We start from the raw sequence: 18,532 nt of genomic DNA on the forward strand, positions 1-18,532 counted from the left end.
CTCTCAATTCCTATCCTGGACACAGTGATGGCTTTTTTTTAGTAAAGTCCTTTTTACAGAATATTAAATGGGAAGGACTTGCCGACGGGACACTCAAAGCAACCATCACATGCAGGACCTGACTGAGTCACTCAATTCATTAAGGTGTATCGCAATCGGGATGTATCACAGTGAGATGGTTACAGAAGTGTGTCCTGCTGTCAGCGTAGCAGTGAAGCAGACTGGGTAGATTATCCTGCCGTCAGCGTAGCAGTGAAGCAGACTGGGAAGAGTGTCCTGCTGTCAGCGTAGCAGTGAAGCAGACTGGGAAGAGTGTCCTGCTGTCAGCGTAGCAGTGAAGCAGACTGGGAAGTGTCCTGCTGTCAGCATCGCAGTGAAGCAGACTGGGAAGAGTGTCCTGTCAGCATCGCAGTGAAGCAGATTGGGAAGAGTGTTCTGCTGTCAGCATCGGAGTGAAGCAGACTGGGAAGAGTGTCCTGATGTCAGCATCACAATGAAGCAGACTGGGAAGAGTGTCCTGCTGTCAGCATTACAGTGAAGCAGACTGGGAAGAGTGTTTTGCTGTCAATATCGGAGTGAAGCAGACTGGGAAGAGTGTCCTGCTGTCAGTATCGGAGTGAAGCAGACTAGGAAGAGTGTCCTGCTGTCAGCATCGGAGTGAAGCAGATGGTGAAGAATGTACTGTTGTCAGCATTGCAGCGAAGCAGACTGGGAAGTGTCCTGCTGTCAGCATCGTAGGGTAGTACTCTGAGAACCTGCTGATTGATAAGTAGGAAGTGGTGAGTATCTATTCAAATGGGGACATAGGTGTTCAGGATCATTTGACTTTTGGGACGAACAGGCAGGAAGGAAAGGGTGGCGGGGTAGTTCTGCTAATAAGGGAGGAAATAAGTACACTTCTGAGGGACGATCCAGGCCCCAAGAATGTGGAGTCGATTTGGGTGGGTGATGAATACCAGAGGAAATCAATTATATTATCATTGCCCTTCTTTGGACTGTGGATGGTGACCGCAGCACCCGGAGTCAACCCACACAGACACAGCAGAATGTACAAACTCCACCCAGTCACCCGAGGTTGGAATCAAACCCATGTCCCTGGCACTGTGAGGCAGCAGTGCCAATCACCATGCCGCCCACATTATATTCCTGATTTATTCGTTAAATTCAACTTCCACCAGCTGCCTTGGTGACACTTGAACCCATGTCCCCACAGCATTAGATGAATGACATCACCAAACCTGTCTCCCCAGTGAGCTTAGAATCATAGAATTTACAGTGCAGAAGGAGGTCATTTGTCCCAAGCCTGCGAAACAACTGTGCTAACCACTGTGCTATGTTGCTGCATCATACTCCGTAATCCAGTGACTTTCATGGTCACTTTCTCCTAGTGTCGGCCCCACAAATGACCAGATTCATTCAGCTCAATTTCACAACCTGCCTTTGTGTTCTAACGGGTTCTCTCTCACTCCCTATTTTTCTGTTTGTAATTAGTTTCACAGGGCATTAGAAGGGAGCATTTGCAGTTGGGAAACTCAAACTAAACAACTCATCAGGATCTGATGGAGTCGGCTAATTTATTGAATCCTGAATATCATCGGATTTTGAACATGGAAGGAAAGCGCGTTGTTCACAGTGGGGGAAAAATCATACACGTGTTCTTTGTGTGTACAAGGATTCAGCCAATCATCTGACCTGTCAGAACATAAATGCTGTCACAACGGGGAGAAGCCGAGGAAATGTGTGGATTGTGGGAAGGGATTCATGATCCCTTCTGACCTGGTAAAGCACTGGCGTTGTCACACTGGTGAGAGGCTGTTCACCTGCTATACATGTGGGAAGGGATTCACTCAGTCACCTGATCTACTGAGACACCAGCGAGTTCACACTGATGAGAGACCGTTTAAATGCCCAGACTGCAGGAAGTGCTATAAATGTTCTGGGGAACTGAAGTCTCATCAACGTGTTCACAATGATGAGAGACCGTTCAGGTGCTCTCGCTGTGCGATGGGATTCAAGTGATCGTCTTAACTCGCTGTACACCAGCGAATTCGCACCAGGGAGAGGCCGTTTACCTGCTCCAATCGTGCGAAGGGATTCGCTCAGTCAACCGACCTGTTTTCACACCAGAGAATTTACACTGGGGAGAGGCCGTTCACCTGCTCTGATCGTGGGAAGGGATTCACTGTCATCTAACCTACTGGCCCAACAGCGAGTTCACAGAGGGGAGAGGCCATTTGTCTGCTCCAAGTGTGCGAAGGGATTCACTGCCTCGTCCACTCTGCTGAGACACCAAAGGGTTCACCACGTGCATTGTGCAGCAGAAGTCAAAATCCAGGAAAATATTAACACCCAAATCAGCAAGTATGGACTGATATAAAATGTATTAATGGTAAATCATCTTTTATTAATACAACTTTTTTGATGAGGTAAGAACGTGGATGAGGTTCGTGCTGTAGATGGTGTATACAGGAACTTTCAAAACGTGTCTAGTAGAATTGAAGTTCATGGATAAAGACATAAAAGGGTCAACAGCAGAAAGGATACAAAATTATTGAGAGTAAGACTACACAGTTATTTCGAATAGTATTTTATTATAAAATACTTTCAATTTATACATACAAAATTGCAGAGTTAAAAATATGAATTGGTTAACAGTCCTTTGTCAGTTAAAAATAGAAATCAGTCAACAGCCTTTTGTCATCTGCTAACACACTAATGTCTCTAAGAGAAGGATATATCTAAACATAGAAAATCCTAAAGTATCTCATATCAATTTCTAATATATTTCGAAGAAGTTCAATAGAAACAAACTTACAAAAACCACGATGGTCTTTGTTTGACGAAGCAGGCTGAGGAACAGAACTCTGACTGCACTCTTAGCAGGAGAGAGAGTGAGTACCGATTCTGTGAATCTGCCTGTTTACAGACACATTTCTTCCTATTTCGTGTAATGTGGTCGGACAGGGAGTTGTTCGAGACACATCTCTACTTTTCTCTATTTTTAATGTGTCAAGATTCTTAAATATATAGATGTCCAGATAGCCACTATTCCAATTGGCATTCTCAAGTGTCAAAGGTTCTATAGCTAAGAAGGAAGTTTGCTTATTTTATTCGACTTGCTATCTCTATATACCTTAGAACATAGAACGATACAGCGCAGTACAGGCCCTTCGGCCCTCGATGTTGCACCGACATGGAAAAAACTAAGGGCCCTTCAAGGGCCCTGGCTTGTGGTTAGAATTGCAGGAAGGTCATTTGAAGAATTTATGGGCTGTCCTTAAGCCCTGCATTTGTCTGATCCCAGGGGACATCTAAAGTTTTTGCAGCTCATACTGACTTTTGAAAGACCTTTCTGCTAAAATGGTTTTATTCCACTTTGAATTAAAACACTTGGTGTATTAATTTCTGCTGCTTATACATGTCCTTATTCTAAACCAAGTTCTGTGGACAGTCTGATATTCATCACAGGTGGCTGACAGCAAAATCCAACTCCTGAAGTTACTTGTGAACTCAGTGGTGTCTCAGCCAGTTGGCTAATTGAGTGAATCCCTTTCCACACATGGTGCAAGTGAATGGTCTCTACCCTGTGTGAACCTGCTTGTATGTCATGAGGTGGGATGTCCCCAGGGCGTTTATATCCCTTCCTGCAAACTAGGCATTTAAACGTTTCCTCACTGTGAACTCGCTGGTGTGTCAGCAGACTGGATGACTGAGTGAATCCCTTCCCACACGCAGTGCAGGTGAATGGCCTCGCCCCAGTGTGAACGCGCTGGTGTTTAGAGAGTTGAGATGATTGTTTGAACCCAATCTCGCAGTGAGAACATCTGAATGGTCTCTCATCAGTGTGAACACGTTGATGGAGCATCAGTTCCCCAGAACTTTTATAGCATTTCCCACAGTCTGGGCATTTAAAAGGTCTCTCCTCAGTATGAACCAGCTGGTGTCTCCGCAGGGTGGATAACTGAGTGAATCTCTTCCCACACTCCGTGCAAGCAAATGGCCTCTCTCCAGTGTGAATTCGCTGGTGTTCAGTGAGGCCAGATGATTTCCTGAACCCAGTCCCACAGTGAGAGCACCTGAACGGTCTCTCATCGGTGTGAACACGTTTATGGTGCATCAGTTCCCCAGAACTGTTGTAGCACTTTCCACAGTCTGGACATTTGAAAGGTCTCTCGTCAGTGTGAACACGTTGATGAGACATCAGTTCTCCAGAACTTTTATAACTCTTCTGGCAGTCCAAGCATTTAAACGGTTTCTCCTCGGTGTGAACACGTTGATGACGCATCAGTTCCCCAGAACTTTTATAGCACTTCAAACAGTCTGGACATTTAAAAGGTCTCTCGTCAGTGTGAACACGTTGATGGGACATCAGATCGCTCAAGCTTTTACAGCACGTCCCGCAGTCTGGGCATTGAAAAGGTCTCTCGTCAGTGTGAACTCGCTGGTGTCTCAGCAGGTGGGATGACTGAGTGAATCCCTTCCCACACTCAGGACAGGTGAACGGCCTCTCTCCGGTGTGACTGCGTCGATGAGTTTCCAACTCAGATGGGTGATTGAATCTCTTCCCACAGTCTCCACATTTCCACGGTTTCTCTCCGCTGTGATTGCATTTATGTTTCAACAGGTCAGGTCATTGGTTAAAGCCTCGTCCACACACACATGTGTACAGTTTCTCTCCGCTGTGAACTGGGCTTTTTTCTTCCATGTTCAAATTCCGATGATATTCACTTTAGGATAAAGTGGGCGATGGCATCAAACACAAATGTTATATTGGGTTTGAGTTTCTTTACTGCAGTCCTCCCCTTCTAACACCTGTGAAATTGATTGAAAACAAAAAAGGAGTGAAACGCACAAAGACAGGTTGTGAAACTGAGCAAAATGAAGCTGGTCATTTGTGGGACCATCACTGGGAAAAAGTGACTGAAAACTGTTGGATTGTTGTAAAAACCCAACTGGTTCATTGACATTGATCAGAGATGGACCCTTCCACCTGAGGCAGCGGTGAGGGGGGAAAACAGTGAGAGACAGAGAGGCAATGTGAGAGACAGAGAGAGAGGCAATGAGAGAGAGAGAGAGAGGACAGAGAGAGGCAATATGAGAGACAAAGATAGAGAGAGGCAATGCGAGAGAGGCACGGAGAGACAGAGAAGCAATGAGACAGAGGCAGAGATAGAGAGGCATGAGAGACAGAGGCAATATGAGAGACAGACAGAGAGAGGCAATGGGAGAGAGAGAGGCAGAGAGAGGGTGAGGCAATGAGAGAGACCAAGAGAGAGAGGTGGACAAAGAGAATTAGAACGAGGGGTGGGTCAGTGAGAGGGAGAGGCGACGAGAGAGAGGAGCACAGAGAGAGGTGCTATGCGAGAGATAGAGAGTGAGAGACAAAGAGAGAGAGAGAGAAAAAAAGAAATGGAAATAGAAAAAGAGAGGGTTAGGGGATGGACTTCATATAGCTGGGATTATATAATTCCAGCCCCTTGAACATTTCCTATTTTAATCACTTCGCTATTGGTGACCATTCTTTCAGTTGCCTGGGCCTCAGGCTCTGGAATTTCATCATTAATCCCCTCTCCCTCACTATCCTCATTAATCCTCTCCTCCTCACTACCTCGCTATCCTCATTAATCCTCTCCCCCCACTACCTCTTTCCTCATTAATCCTCTCCCCCTCACTATCCTCATTAATCCTCTCCTCCTCACTACCTCGCTATCCTCATTAATCCTCTCCTCCTCACTACCTCACTATCCTCATTAATCCTCTCCCCCTCACTACCTCTTTCCTCATTAATCCTCTCCCCCTCACTATCCTCATTAGTCCTCTCCTCCTCACTACCTTGCTATCCTCATTAATCCTCTCTCCACCACTATCCTCATTAATCCTGTCACCCTCACTATCCTCATTAGTCCTCTCCTCCTCACTACCTCGTGATCCTCATTAATCCTCTCCTCCTCACTCTCCTCATTAATCCTCTTTAACCCTATACCCTCACTACCTCATTAATCCTCTCCCCCTCACTTTCATTAACCCTCTCCCCTCACTACCTCTTTCCTCATTAATCCTCTCCCCTCACTTTCCTCATCAATCCTCTCCCCCTCACTACCTCACTATTCTCATTAATCCTCTCTCCTTCACTACCTCATTAATCCTCTCCCCTCACTATCGCCATTAATCCTCTCCCCCTCACTACCTCATTAATCCTCTCCCCTCACTACCTCACTATCCTCATTAATCCTCTCTCCTTCACTACCTCATTAATCCTCTCCCCTCACTATCGCCATTAATCCTCTCCCCCTCACTACCTCATTAATCCTCTCCCCTCACTATCGCCATTAATCCTCTCCCCCTCACTACCTCATTAATCCTCTCCCCCTCACTACCTCCTTCCTCATTAATCCTCTCCTCCTCACAACCCTCATTAATCCTCTCCCCTCACTTTTCTCATTAATCCTCTCTCCTCTCAAAGGGATGAGGGATTTAAAATAAAAATTAATTTAGAATAGCCAATTATTTTTCTTTTCCAATTAAGGAGCAACTTACCATGGCCAATCCATCTAACTAGCATATCTTTGGGTTATAGGGGTGAAACCTACGCAGACGTGGGGAGAGTGTGTGCAAACTCCACACGGACAGTGATCCAGGGCCAGGATTCCAACCCAGGTCCTCCGCACCACAGTCCCAGTGCTAACCACTGTGCCACATCCGCCAGGATGAGGGATTATAGTTGCAAAGTTACATTGGAGAAACTGGGGTTGTTTTCCTTGGAGTAAATGGGACTTAAGATAGATTTGATAAAGGTGTACACGTTTGTCATAAGTTTATCATAGAATTAACAGTGCAGAAGGAGGCCATTCGGCCCATCGAGTCTGCACCGCTGTTGGAAAGAGCACCCTACCCAAGGTCAACACCTCCACCCTATCCCCATAACCCAGTAACTCCACCCAACACTAAGGGCAATTTTGGACACTAAGGGCAATTTATCATGGCCAATCCACCTAACCTGCACATCTTTGGACTGTGGGAGGAAACCGGAGCACCCGGAGGAAACCCACACACACACGGGGAGGATGTGCAGACTCCGCACAGACAGTGACCCAAGCCGGAATCGAACCTGGGACCCTGGAGCTGTGAAGCCATTGTGCTATCCACAATGCTACCGTGCTGTCCGATTAAAAATAAAGCTGTCCCCATTAGCTATCAAAAAGCATTACGGGACACATTGAAGATTTTGACCAAGATTACATAAGAGAATGTCAGAAAGAAATTTTACACAGTGGTAATGAGCAGGAACTCAATGCTTACACTGAAAGACCAATAATGTCCAAGTCCTGATGAATCAGTGACATAGAACATAGAACAGTACAGCACAGAACAGGCCCTTTGGCCCTCGATGTTGTGCCGAGCAATGATCACCCCCACTCAAACCCACGTAACCCGTAACCCAACAATCCCCCCATTAACCTTACACTACGGGCAATTTAGCATGGCCAATCCACCTAACCCGCACATCTTTGGACTGTGGGAGGAAACCGGAGCACCCGGAGGAAACCCACGCACACACGGGGAGGACGTGCAGACTCCACACAGACAGTGACCCAGCCGGGAATCGAACCTGGGACCCTGGAGCTGTGAAGCATTGATGCTAACCACCATGCTACCGTGAGGCGTTGTAGGATTTAATGTGGTATTTGCTTCAAGTGTCCTGTCTGCAAATCCTCTTCTAATATCCTGTGAATGGCTTTACAAAAGTCAACAGTGTTAGTCCAATATAGAAATTGCAAAGGGATAAGCATTTCTCTTAGTTTAAGTTTGCTGTGTGTAAATCACCCTTCTAACCGCTTGGAAAAGGAGTTTCCAAAATCCATCATAACCAGTCCAGGATAGAAATTCGCAACATTCCCTCCTCTCCACCCTGGCCCAGGATGTCCGCTCGTGCTTCCTGCTCCACGTTGTCCCTCGTCATTGTCAGCAGCCCCTGGACTCGAGAAGGACATCTACTCAGGATTGTGAGTTTCAGCCATGGGTCTTCATGTGACTGAACAGACCCACATTGGGCAGGACATAGACAGGATAGATAGGGAGAACTTTTTCTCCTCAATCAATACGGTCAATAACCGGCGCATTGATTTAAGATAAGGAGTTTTCATGGGGATTTGACGAATCTGGATGAAGGAGTGGGTTCAGGAGAACAGGATTTATTTCCGTCACTCCTACTCTGCCACCGTTCTCTCTCCTCAATAAGACATTGGGACTCAAAGGGTAATGTAGTTTGATGGACAAATTGTCTCCATTCTGATCAATGGGGAACAGGCGTGTCCCAGTCATTCAACACATTGCCCCCAACAAAGATGGCGATACAGCACGCGTTCGGCTGCACATCGCCCCGAATAAAGATGGCGACCAATAATGGGGGCCGAAAACGAGCAGCTGTGGCCCCACACTGTATAAATGGAAACCGGTAAGTTCTTATTTTGGGTTTAACATTTACACGACGAGTTTAAGAAGCCTCTCCAGCCACCCGCCGGTCCTTCGCTCCCTCAGTTCAAGCAAAAATACAGTTTACCAATTGTTGATCCGAACATTAACTTTCTCTCCATCGCCATTACTCACACTGCGCATGCTTCAGTCACATTGGCTCCGCCCATTATTCATTCCGATTGGTCGGAGGACCAGCCGCTCCCTCTTGGGCCTTCAGGAATGTGCCCTGTTCCTATTGGTCCAGATCAACCGTCAATCACTCCCCGAATATTGTAAGCTGAGCATTAGCCGTGCGTAGGAGGCCGAATACCAGTGCGCATGCGCATTGTTAGTGAGTCTGGAGCTTGCGCAGTGTGATTAATGCCTCGGCCCTTGTTTGTCCCGGAGAAGCGGAGTCAGCATCAGGCGGTGGGTGGGAGGATTTGGAAACACTTTGTGGATCCGCAAACCCTTCACCATCATTGTCAGCTCCCTGGTTTGCAGCTGCGGAGCTTCTCCCTCCCTCCCGGGAACAGGCCCAGGTTAACGGGCACCATCCTGCTTCACACACTGGGGGATGGTTCACATCAGAGGATGGGGGATGGGGGATGGGGGAGGGGGGATAATAAATAAGAGCTGACACTTTGCACTCAAATCAATGACGACTCTGATCTCTGGCAAGGAAGGAAACCCTGGCAGGGGGCGGGGAGGATTCACAAACACCCGCTGGAGGCCCCAAACTCCCAATAAGACCCATTGATTTTATTGTCAGGCAGCAGACAGGAGCTGGAGAACTGAACCCAGGCAGAGGAGAGGGAGGGAGGGGAGAAAACTGGGAGTGGAGGAAAGAAATGGTGCAGATGGTGAGATGGGTGTGGATTTCAGCCCAGGGAGGAGGGAGAGTGTGTGGGACGGGGATTTACAGACCTCTTTACAGTTCTATCATCCTTGTTTTCTTTTTAAAATCAATTCCACAGGATAATAGGAGAGGATTTGCAGTGAGACATCGGAAACATCATTTCAAGATCTGACAGCTGCTCCATTTATTGAAATCTATCATCGAAATTTGGACATGGAGCGAAAAAGCACCATTCACAAGAATGATAAAACCTACATATGTTCTATGTGTGGACAAGGCTTCAGCCATTCATCCGGCCTGTCGAGACACAAGCGCAGCCACACCATGGGGAAACCGTGGAAATGTGGGGACTGTGAGAAGGAATTCAATTACCCATCGGAGCTGGAAACCCATCGCCGCAGTCACACTGGAGAGAGGCCATTCACCTGCTCAGTGTGTGGGAGGGGATTCACTGCATTATTCATCCTCCAGTCACACCAGAGAATTCACACACAAGAGAAGCCATTCAGCTGCGCATTGTGTGGAAAGAATTTCAGGCAGTCATTCGCCCTCACTGTGCACCAGCGAGGTCACACAGGGGAGAGACCATTCATCTGCTCCCTGTGTGGGAATGGATTCACTCAGTCATCCCAACTGCTGATACACCAGCGAATCCACACTGGCGAAAGGCCATTCACCTGTTCTGTGTGTGGGAAGAGATTTACTCAGTCATCAGCCCTGCTGACACACCAGAGGGTTCACACTGGGGAGAGGCCATTCAGCTGCTCCAAATGTGGGAAGAGATTCATACAGTTAGCCAACCTGCTGACACATGAGCGAGTGCACTGATGATTGGAGTGTTTGGATTCTGTTTCTAATGCTGCTGTTAATCACACTCAACCTTGTTCATTTTGATAGTTTAAATTTGTTTCTGCTGATGTTCAATGTTATTTGGTTAGCGATGGTTGTGCTGTGATAATGTCACTGGAATAGTGATCCAGAGTAATCCTCTGTGGACATGGGTTCAAATCCCACCACAATAGCTGGTAAAATTGACATTGAGTTACTAAATCTGGAATATAAAACAGGTCTCAGTTAAGAATTATTGATTCTATTGTCAGTTCGCAGACGGGGGCTGGAGAATTGAATCCAGGCAGCAGAGAGGGAGGGAGAAAACTGGGAGTGGAGGAAAGAAATAGCGCAGATGGTGAGATGGGTTTGGATTTCAGCCCAGGGAGGAGGGAGAGTGTGTGGGACGGGGATTTACAGCTTTGAGGGGAACAAGAGAGGAAAAAATGTTCCCGAGGGACTAGAATTGTCTGTTCAGAATTTCTATTTGATGAATCATTTTAATATGTTGAATGCAAGTTTATTCCTTTGAAGGTCTCTTGCTCTCCCCTCTTTCCTCCATCCTCACCTCCAACAACAAGTGTGGGAACATAAGAACTAGGAGCAGGATTAGGCCATCTGACCCCTCGAGCCTGCTCCGCCATTCAATGAGATCATGGCTGATCTTTTGTGGACTGAGCTCCACTTTCCGGCCCGAACACCATCACCCTTAATCTCTTTTTTCTTTAAAAAAACTATCTATCTTTACCTTAAAAACATTTAATGAAGGAGCCTCAACTGCTTCATTGGGCAAGGAATTCCATAGATTCACAACCCTTTGGGTGAAGAAGTTCCTCCTAAACGCAGTCCTAAATCTACTTCCCCTTATTTTGAGGCTATGCCCCCTAGTTCTGCTTTCACCCACCAGTGGAAACAACCTGCCCGCATCTATCCTATCTATTCCCTTCATAATTTTTAATGTTTCTATAAGATCCCCCCTCATCCTTCTAAATTCCGAGTACAGTCCCAGTCGACTCAACCTCTCCTCGTAATCCAACCCCTTCAGCTCTGGGATTAACCTTGTGAATCTCCTCTGCACACCCTCCAGTGCCAGTACGTCCTTTCTCAACTAAGGAGACCAAAACTGAACACAATACTCCAGGTGTGGTCTCACTAACACCTTATACAATTGCAGCATAACCTCCCTAGTCTTAAACTCCATCCCTCTAGCAATGAAGGACAAAATTCTATTTGCCTTCTTAATCACCTGTTGCGCCTGTAAACCAACTTTCTGTGACTCATGCACTAGCACACCCAGGTCTCTCTGCACAGCAGCATGCTTTAATATTTTATTGTTTAAATAATAATCCCGTTTGCTGTTATTCCTACCAAAATGGATAACCTCACATTTGTCAACATTGTATTCCATTTGCCAGACCCTAGCCCATTCACTTAACCTATCCAAATCCCTCTGCAGACTTCCAGTATCCTCTGCACTTTTCGCTTTACCACTCATCTTAGTGTCATCTGCAAACTTGGACACATTGCCCTTGGTCCCCAACTCTAAATCATCTATGTAGATTGTGAACAATTATGGGCCCAACACAGATCCCTGAGGGACACCACTAGCTACTGATCGCCAACCAGAGAAGCACCCATTAATCCCCACTCTTTGCTTTCTATTAATTAACCAATCCTCTATCCATGCTACTGCTTTACCCTTAATGCCATGCATCTTTATCTTCTGTAGCAGCTTTTTGTGTGGCACCTTGTCAAAAGCTTTCTGGAAATCCAGAGATACCACATCCATTGGCTCCCCGTTATCGACTGCACTGGTAATGTCCTCAAAAAATTCCACTAAATTAGTTAGGCACAACCTCCCCTTTATTAACCCATGCTGCGTCTGCCCAATGTGACAATTTCTATCCAGATGCCTCGTTATTTCTTCCTTGATGATAGATTCCAGCATCTTCCCTACTACCGACGTTAAGCTCACTGGCCTATAATTTCCTGCTCTCTGCCTACCTCCTTTTTTAAACAGTGGTGTCACGTTTGCTAATTTCCAATCCACCGGGACCACCCCAGAGTCTAGTGAAGCTGATGGAGCTTCTTTGTCACTGAGATTGAGACAATCCGATCAGCTGCCTCTGCTGATTCCCTCCCTTCCACCTGCCGATTGGGCTAAACTACCTCCAAAGTTCCTCCGTTCCCGAGTCCTGTACTCACTTCTTTCTCTCGTTTTTCTCCCCTCACATCATCTCAGGTCCCATCATTTTCATTAGACCCACCTCCTGCTCCATCGATTGTGTTCCCACTAAACAGCAGATGAATATACGTGTATACAGACAGGAGTGGGTCGTTGAGCTCCTCGAGTCTGCTCTGCAATTTGAAAAGATCTTGGCTGATCAGATTGTGGCTTCAACTCCACTTTCCTCTGTATCCCTTATAACTTTTGACTCCCCCGTCCATCAATAATCAATTTAACTCTGCCTTTAAAAATATTCAATAACCCTGATTCCACTGCTCTCTCAGGAAAAGAATTCATAGAGATCATAGAATTTACAGTGCAGAAGGAGGCCATTCGGCCCATCGAGTCTGCACCGGCTCCTGGAAAGAGCACCCTACCCAAGGTTAACACCTCCACCCTATCCCCATAACCCAGTAACCCCACCCAACACCAAGGGCAATTTTGGACACTAAGGGCAATTTATCATGTCCAATCCACCTAACTTGCACATCTTTGGACTGTGGGAGGAAACCGGAGCACCCGGAGGAAACCCACGCACACACGGGGAGGATGTGCAGACTCCGCACAGACAGTGACCCAAGCCAGAACCGAACCTGGGACCCTGGAGCTGTGAAGCGATTGTGCTATCCACAATGCTACCGTGCTGCCCCACAGAATTCCACAGACTAATGTCCCTCTGAGAAAACGGTGCTATGTCTTTTCGTCCAACGTCACTTCGTCCAACGTCACTTCGTCCACGTCTTTTGGTCCTACGTCTTTTTGTCCGCACGTCCTTTGGTCCTACGTCTTTTTGTCCGATGTTTTTTTTGTCCAACGACTTTTTGTCCAATTGTAAATAAACTCCGTACAAAACAAGGTATAATATCTTCAATGATAGATTCACAGAACTAATGATTTATTATGAGAATTTTTTGATAAAATACAAGTAAAATACAGTGGAAAGATGTATTTATAAAAAAAGTTACTTAAGAAAAGTAATAACATTTAACTATCTAAAAGTTAACTTATCACTTTTAGTAATTTTTAGTAATAAGATATCACTTAAAATTGATGCAAATTATATGCCACATTCCTCAAAAAACCATTTTTTCCTGTTGAACCCTATTCAGTGACCAATCTTTTGAGGCGTTCAGTTAATTTTTTATATCGCGTACATGAATTTGACGGATCGTCTTTTTGCCTTTAACCAACCCCTCCTCTTCCTTCAGAGTTTTGATTAATCTCCAAATATTCAAATGTGCTCCACCCGCCGAACGCTTTATCGCAGAATGAAACCCCTCTGCAGCATTATTTGTTCTTGGTAGATCTTGAAGAATACGCTGATTAACATTCCATACAGCTATCGGGAATGTAGGTGGTTCTTTCCTTCGTCTAGCACCACGTCCTCTCGCAATGCCTATGTAAGTCAAGTCGAAGTAAACGATGAATTCAGCAGGTATTTCTTCATTGTCTATTAAATCTTCATAAGCCTCTTCGACATCTTCGACGGGGAGGAAGGCTAATGCTGAGAAACATCGAATTTTAAGACAGAATTCAGAGTCTGTATTGTATTTTTCTTTGAGGCCTAAATCTGTAATTTTTCGAAACACTGATTGGCTGAAATGAAACAAACATGCCACGACAGATGAATTAAGGAATGATGCATTAAATGCCTTGTGAACTGCAACTTCGAAATCTGCCATGATATCAAGCGGATCTGCATTAGGTTGCATAATTTTCAATTGCTCAAAAAACAATTCGTATGTCTGCTTTGTTTTATTCGGCATTAATGCAAAGACCCGTGGAAAACTGCTACCTTTAACTTGTATATGAATGCAAAACAGTTGAAACCACTGTTCTGGCACAATCTTGAAGGTTCCATCACATGACCAATGACGATATAATGCTATATCCTGAAGAGCACTTTCTGATGCAAATACTAGTAAGCGCTGTTGATCCTCGACGCCTGAATCGTATCTCAGAAACTGTTCGCCATTATCAAGTTTACAATATTCGTCAGGTATTTCAAAACCATATCTAGCCGCTGGATTAGCGGGAAATCCAGATTTTTTTTGTCAGCACCTTTGAATAGTCCTTGAAACGACGGGCAACCAAGGAAGTTGAGAGCAAGTATTTTCTGTTAGTTGCGTAAACTTGGCCGCTAGTATGCTACGCGAACTTGCTGCTATGTTTTCCACTGCTTCATGCTTTATTTCTGCAACTGCTTTTCTAGCATTTAACGAATCTACATCAGCTGGATGAAGGTGCTCACTAGAAAAATAAATAATTTTCGGCTCATTGTTTTCCGTTACCGTGTGAATCCGCACTGAACACAGCCTTCTTTTCTCACATCTCCAGTATTCTTTTCCTACTTTTGTACTGCTTGAATGAAAATCGTAGATGTAATTACTTTCATCAACTACTTTTCTTTTGTTCTTGGTCGACACAATGAACGTTGCCATTTCGGGATGTGCAAATTCAGAAAGTTTACATTTAATTTTAGCAATTTCTAAGAGAGAGAATGAGTATACTACTTTATCATAGGTTTTAACGATACAATAACAACTGAACGGAAAGAGAACGGTAATAACAATCCTTTAACGAGGCTTGGTAAAGGAAAGAGAACGATAATAACTATCCTTTAACGAGGCTCGTTAAAGGAAAGAGAACGGTAATAACAATCCTTTAACGAGGCTCGTTATAGTTTTGTGCATACATTATTGAAGATATTATACCTTGTTTTCTAAGGGGTTTATTTATAATTGGACAAAAAAATCATCGGACATAAAGTCTGTGGACAAAAAGATCATCGGACAAAAAGACATAGGACCAAAAGACATGGACGAAGTGACGTCGGATGAAAAGTCGGGTCACGGAATTTCACATTCTGAATTCTCCCTCTGTGCACCCGCACAGGCACCAGAGTGTGGCAACTAGGGAATTTTCACAGTGACTTCATTGCTGTGTTAATGTAAGCCTATTTGTGACAAGAATAAAGATTATTATGTGTTTGGGTATTTTAACCTCCTTGGTTCTACCTGTTGTTCCCTCAGATATTCCATCTGTTTTTGGTTAATGTGTCTGGAGTCTGAGTTCTTCCAGTCTGTCTCCAATTCTCCTTCCTGTCTGGGGTATATGGGTCTAGGTAGCTTGGTGTGATTCATGTTGTTTAGTTGTCTGTCTGTCACCAGCAGGTATTGCTGTCTCTCGATAATGACTGTGCTGCTACCCTTGTCTTCCGGTCTTATGAACATATCCGTGTTGGATCCAAGCTCCCGGATTGTCTGTCTTTCTCTCCGGGTGAGATTCTGTTTGTCTCTTGTATTTCACTGTGACAGGGCAGAGACCTTATTGAAGGGATTCAAACATGGGAGTTCTGGGATGGGCAAGGATTTGGGGGGTGACAACATGTTCAAATAGTTTGGAGAGGAGAGAGAGGTTGAAGATGGGGCAGTAATTTGTAAGGATGGCAGGGTCAAGGGTTTGTTTTATTGAGGAGGGGGTGATGATGGCAGATTTGAAGGACAGACGGACAGTACCTGAAGAGAGAGAAATGTTGACAATATCCATGGACACAGGGTAGTTGGCTGATCAGTAGCTCAGTGGGAATAGGGTCGATGGAGCAGGCACTGGGTCTCATGGACAAGATGAGCTCTGAGAGGTCATATGGGGAGATGGGAGAGAAACTGGAGAAAGTTGTGGGTCGAGGGCTCGGGAAAGGATGAAATTTAGAGACAGTTTGGTCCGGTGGGCTCGTGGAAGGGAGGGAAGCAGCAGAGGCAGCTGATCGGATTGACTCAATCTCAGTCACAACGAAGCTCCACAAGCTCCTCACACTTCTTGTTGGAGGTGAGGATGGAAGAGACAGGGGAGAGCGAGAGTACTTCAAAAGGAACTAACTTGTGTCAGAGATATTAAAAAGTTTCAACACACTGCGTATTTAACATAAATCTAATTTATTTGACTTTTAGCCAGAATATTAGCTACTGTAAATGGGCTGGAGTTTGTTATCAGCAGAAAGAGACCCAAATGATCATGGTTCAGTCCTGAATGTGAGGATCAACAAATTCCAATCACTGTGCAAAGATCAAAGAACAAAAATGAAAATCGCTTATTGTCACAAGTAGGCTTCAAATGAAGTTACTGTGAAAAGCCCCACATTCCAGCGCCTGTTCGGGGAGGCTGGTACAGGAATTGAACCATGCTGCTGGCCTGCCTTGGTCTGCTTTCAAAGCCAGCGATTTAGCCGTGTGCTAAACCAGCGCCTTCAGCCCTCCAAGCCTGTACCGGTCATGATTCCAACCTTGGCCAAATCCCTCAGCACTTCCTTGTGCCGTATCCCTCTATATCCATCCTGTTGATGTGTTTGTCAAGATGCTTTTTGAACGCCATTAATGTATCTGCTCTGTGGCCTCGGTGTGGTAGTAGGTGGGATGAAGCAGTAAATCCCTTCTCACAATTGGAGCAGGGAACAGTCACTCTCCAGTGTGAACTCGCTGGTGCCTCTGCAGGTCTGATGACTGAGTGAATCCCTTCCCACAATTGGAGCAGGTGAATGGCCTCTCCCCAGTGTGAATTCTCTGGTGTGTGGACAGGTTGGATGACTGAGTGAATCCCTTCCCACACCAGGAGCAGGTGAATGGCCTCTCCCCAGTGTGAACTCGCTGATGTACAGTGAGGGCAGATGAGTGTCTGAACCCAGTCCCGCAGTGAGAGCACCGAAACGGTTTCACGTCAGTGTGAACACGTTGATGGCTCATCAGTCCCGCAGAACTGTTATAGCTCTTCCCACAGTCTGGACATTGAAACGGTCTCTCATCAGTGTGAACTCGCTGGTGCTTCTGCAGGTCAGATGACTGAATGAATTTCTTCCCACACTCTGAGCAGGTGAATGGCTTCTCCCCAGTGTGAGCTCGCTGGTGCTTCTGAAGGTCAGATGACTGAGTGAATCCCATCCCACACTTGGAGCAGGTGAATGGTCTCTCCCCGGTGTGAACTCGCTGGTGTCTCAGCAGGTTGGCTGAAACAGTAAATCCCATCCCACATTCTGAGCAGGTGAATGGTCTCTCCCCAGTGTGACTGCGTCGATGAGGTTCCAGCTTGGATGGGTAAGTGAATCCTTTCCCACAGTCCGCACATTTCCACGGTTTCTCCTCAGTGTGACTGCATTTGTGTCTTGTAAGGCCTGATGATCGAGCAAATCCTCGTCCACACACACAACACGTGTACGGTTTCTCCCCACTGTGAACGATGCTTCTTCCTTCCATGTTCAAAATCCGCTGATATTCAGCATATGATAAATTGAGGACTCTGTTAGATCCTGATGTGATGCTTGGTCTGAGTTTCTGGACTTTGAAGCCTCCCCTTCGAACACCCTGTGAAACCGATTTAAAACAGAAAATGTTGAGTGAGAGAGACAAAAACACAAAGGCAGGTTCTGAAATTGAGCTGAATGATTCTAATCAGTTGTGGGGCCGGCACTGGGAAAAAGCGACCATGAAAACGGCTGGACTGTTATAAAAACCCAACTGACTTCTTTGGGAGGAGAGAGAAAGAGGCGAAGAGGGATCTACAAGACATATGAAGAGAGCAGTAGGCAAAGCAAATTTGATCTTGGGCTTCATAAACAGTAATACTGAATTCAAAACTATGCTTCTGGTGGCACGGTGATTAGCACTGCTGCCTCACGGCGCCAGGGACCCAGGTTCAATTCCGGCCTTGGTGACTGTGTGCAGTTTGCACTTTCTCCCCGTGTCTGCGTGGGTTTCCACCCGGTGCTCAGGTTTCCTCAGTCTAAAGAAGGGCAAATTAGGTGCATTTGTCTTGATAAATTTCCCCTTCATATCCAGGGATGTGCAGGTTAGGTGGGGCTATGGGGGTCACAGGGACAGGGTAGGAATGTGGGCCTAAACAGGTGCCCTTTCAGAGGATCAGTGCAGACTTAATGGGCCGAATGGCCTCCTTCCGCGCTGTCGGAATTCTATGGTTCTATTTCTATTCTATGCATCTTTATAAAGCTCTGGTCACCACTCTTCAGGAAGGATGTGAAGGTTCTAGAGGGGGTGCAGAGGAGATTTACCAGAATGGTTCCAGCAAAGGAGGTTGAGGGGAGATTTGATTCAGGTCCACAAGATTATGCCAGATTTCCATCGGGTGGACAAAGAAATTCTTTCCATTCACTGATC

At 45.8% G+C, this 18,532-nt stretch overlaps 2 protein-coding genes and 1 long non-coding RNA gene across 8 annotated transcripts in view; 1 reads left to right on the top strand and 2 right to left on the bottom strand.

The window, feature by feature from the left end:
- The first annotated feature begins 501 nt into the window (after window positions 1-501).
- Window positions 502-3,407, top strand: LOC119961129. Its single transcript, XR_005459603.1, has 2 exons — window positions 502-779; window positions 1,492-3,407. It is a non-coding gene; the product is annotated as an uncharacterized LOC119961129 (long non-coding RNA).
- On the bottom strand, window positions 2,575-8,747 carry LOC119961115 (zinc finger protein 239-like). 6 transcript variants are annotated; one of them, XM_038788610.1, is made up of 2 exons: window positions 8,608-8,747; window positions 2,575-4,812 (listed from the first exon to the last, which is right to left on the bottom strand). In XM_038788610.1, the coding sequence occupies exon 2, from the start codon at window positions 4,367-4,369 to the stop codon at window positions 3,425-3,427; it is 945 nt and encodes a 314-aa protein (XP_038644538.1). In that variant the 5' UTR covers window positions 4,370-4,812; window positions 8,608-8,747; the 3' UTR covers window positions 2,575-3,424. The 6 variants fall into 6 exon arrangements, with proteins under 6 accessions (XP_038644538.1, XP_038644536.1, XP_038644534.1 ...); XM_038788608.1 differs by lacking the exon at window positions 8,608-8,747 and adding an exon at window positions 8,561-8,605; XM_038788606.1 differs by lacking the exon at window positions 8,608-8,747 and adding an exon at window positions 7,834-8,601.
- A 7,892-nt stretch (window positions 8,748-16,639) lies between these two features.
- LOC119961137 (zinc finger protein 91-like) overlaps window positions 16,640-18,532 on the bottom strand; it is a gene marked incomplete at its 5' end in the record, with an annotated part of 114,463 nt that continues 112,570 nt past the window's right edge. Inside the window, one exon of the mRNA XM_038788631.1 lies at window positions 16,640-17,600. Coding sequence (XP_038644559.1) covers window positions 16,823-17,600 — 778 coding nt within the window. The remainder of the gene's footprint in view (window positions 17,601-18,532) is intronic.

The sequence above is a fragment of the Scyliorhinus canicula genome, unplaced genomic scaffold (assembly GCF_902713615.1).
Source record: "Scyliorhinus canicula unplaced genomic scaffold, sScyCan1.1, whole genome shotgun sequence".
NCBI lineage: Eukaryota > Metazoa > Chordata > Chondrichthyes > Carcharhiniformes > Scyliorhinidae > Scyliorhinus > Scyliorhinus canicula.

Coding starts and splice junctions, on each gene's coding strand:
- LOC119961115 (XM_038788610.1), bottom strand. CDS start 4,369: ATGTCCCATCAACGTGTTCACACTGACGAGAGACCTTTTAAATGTCCA.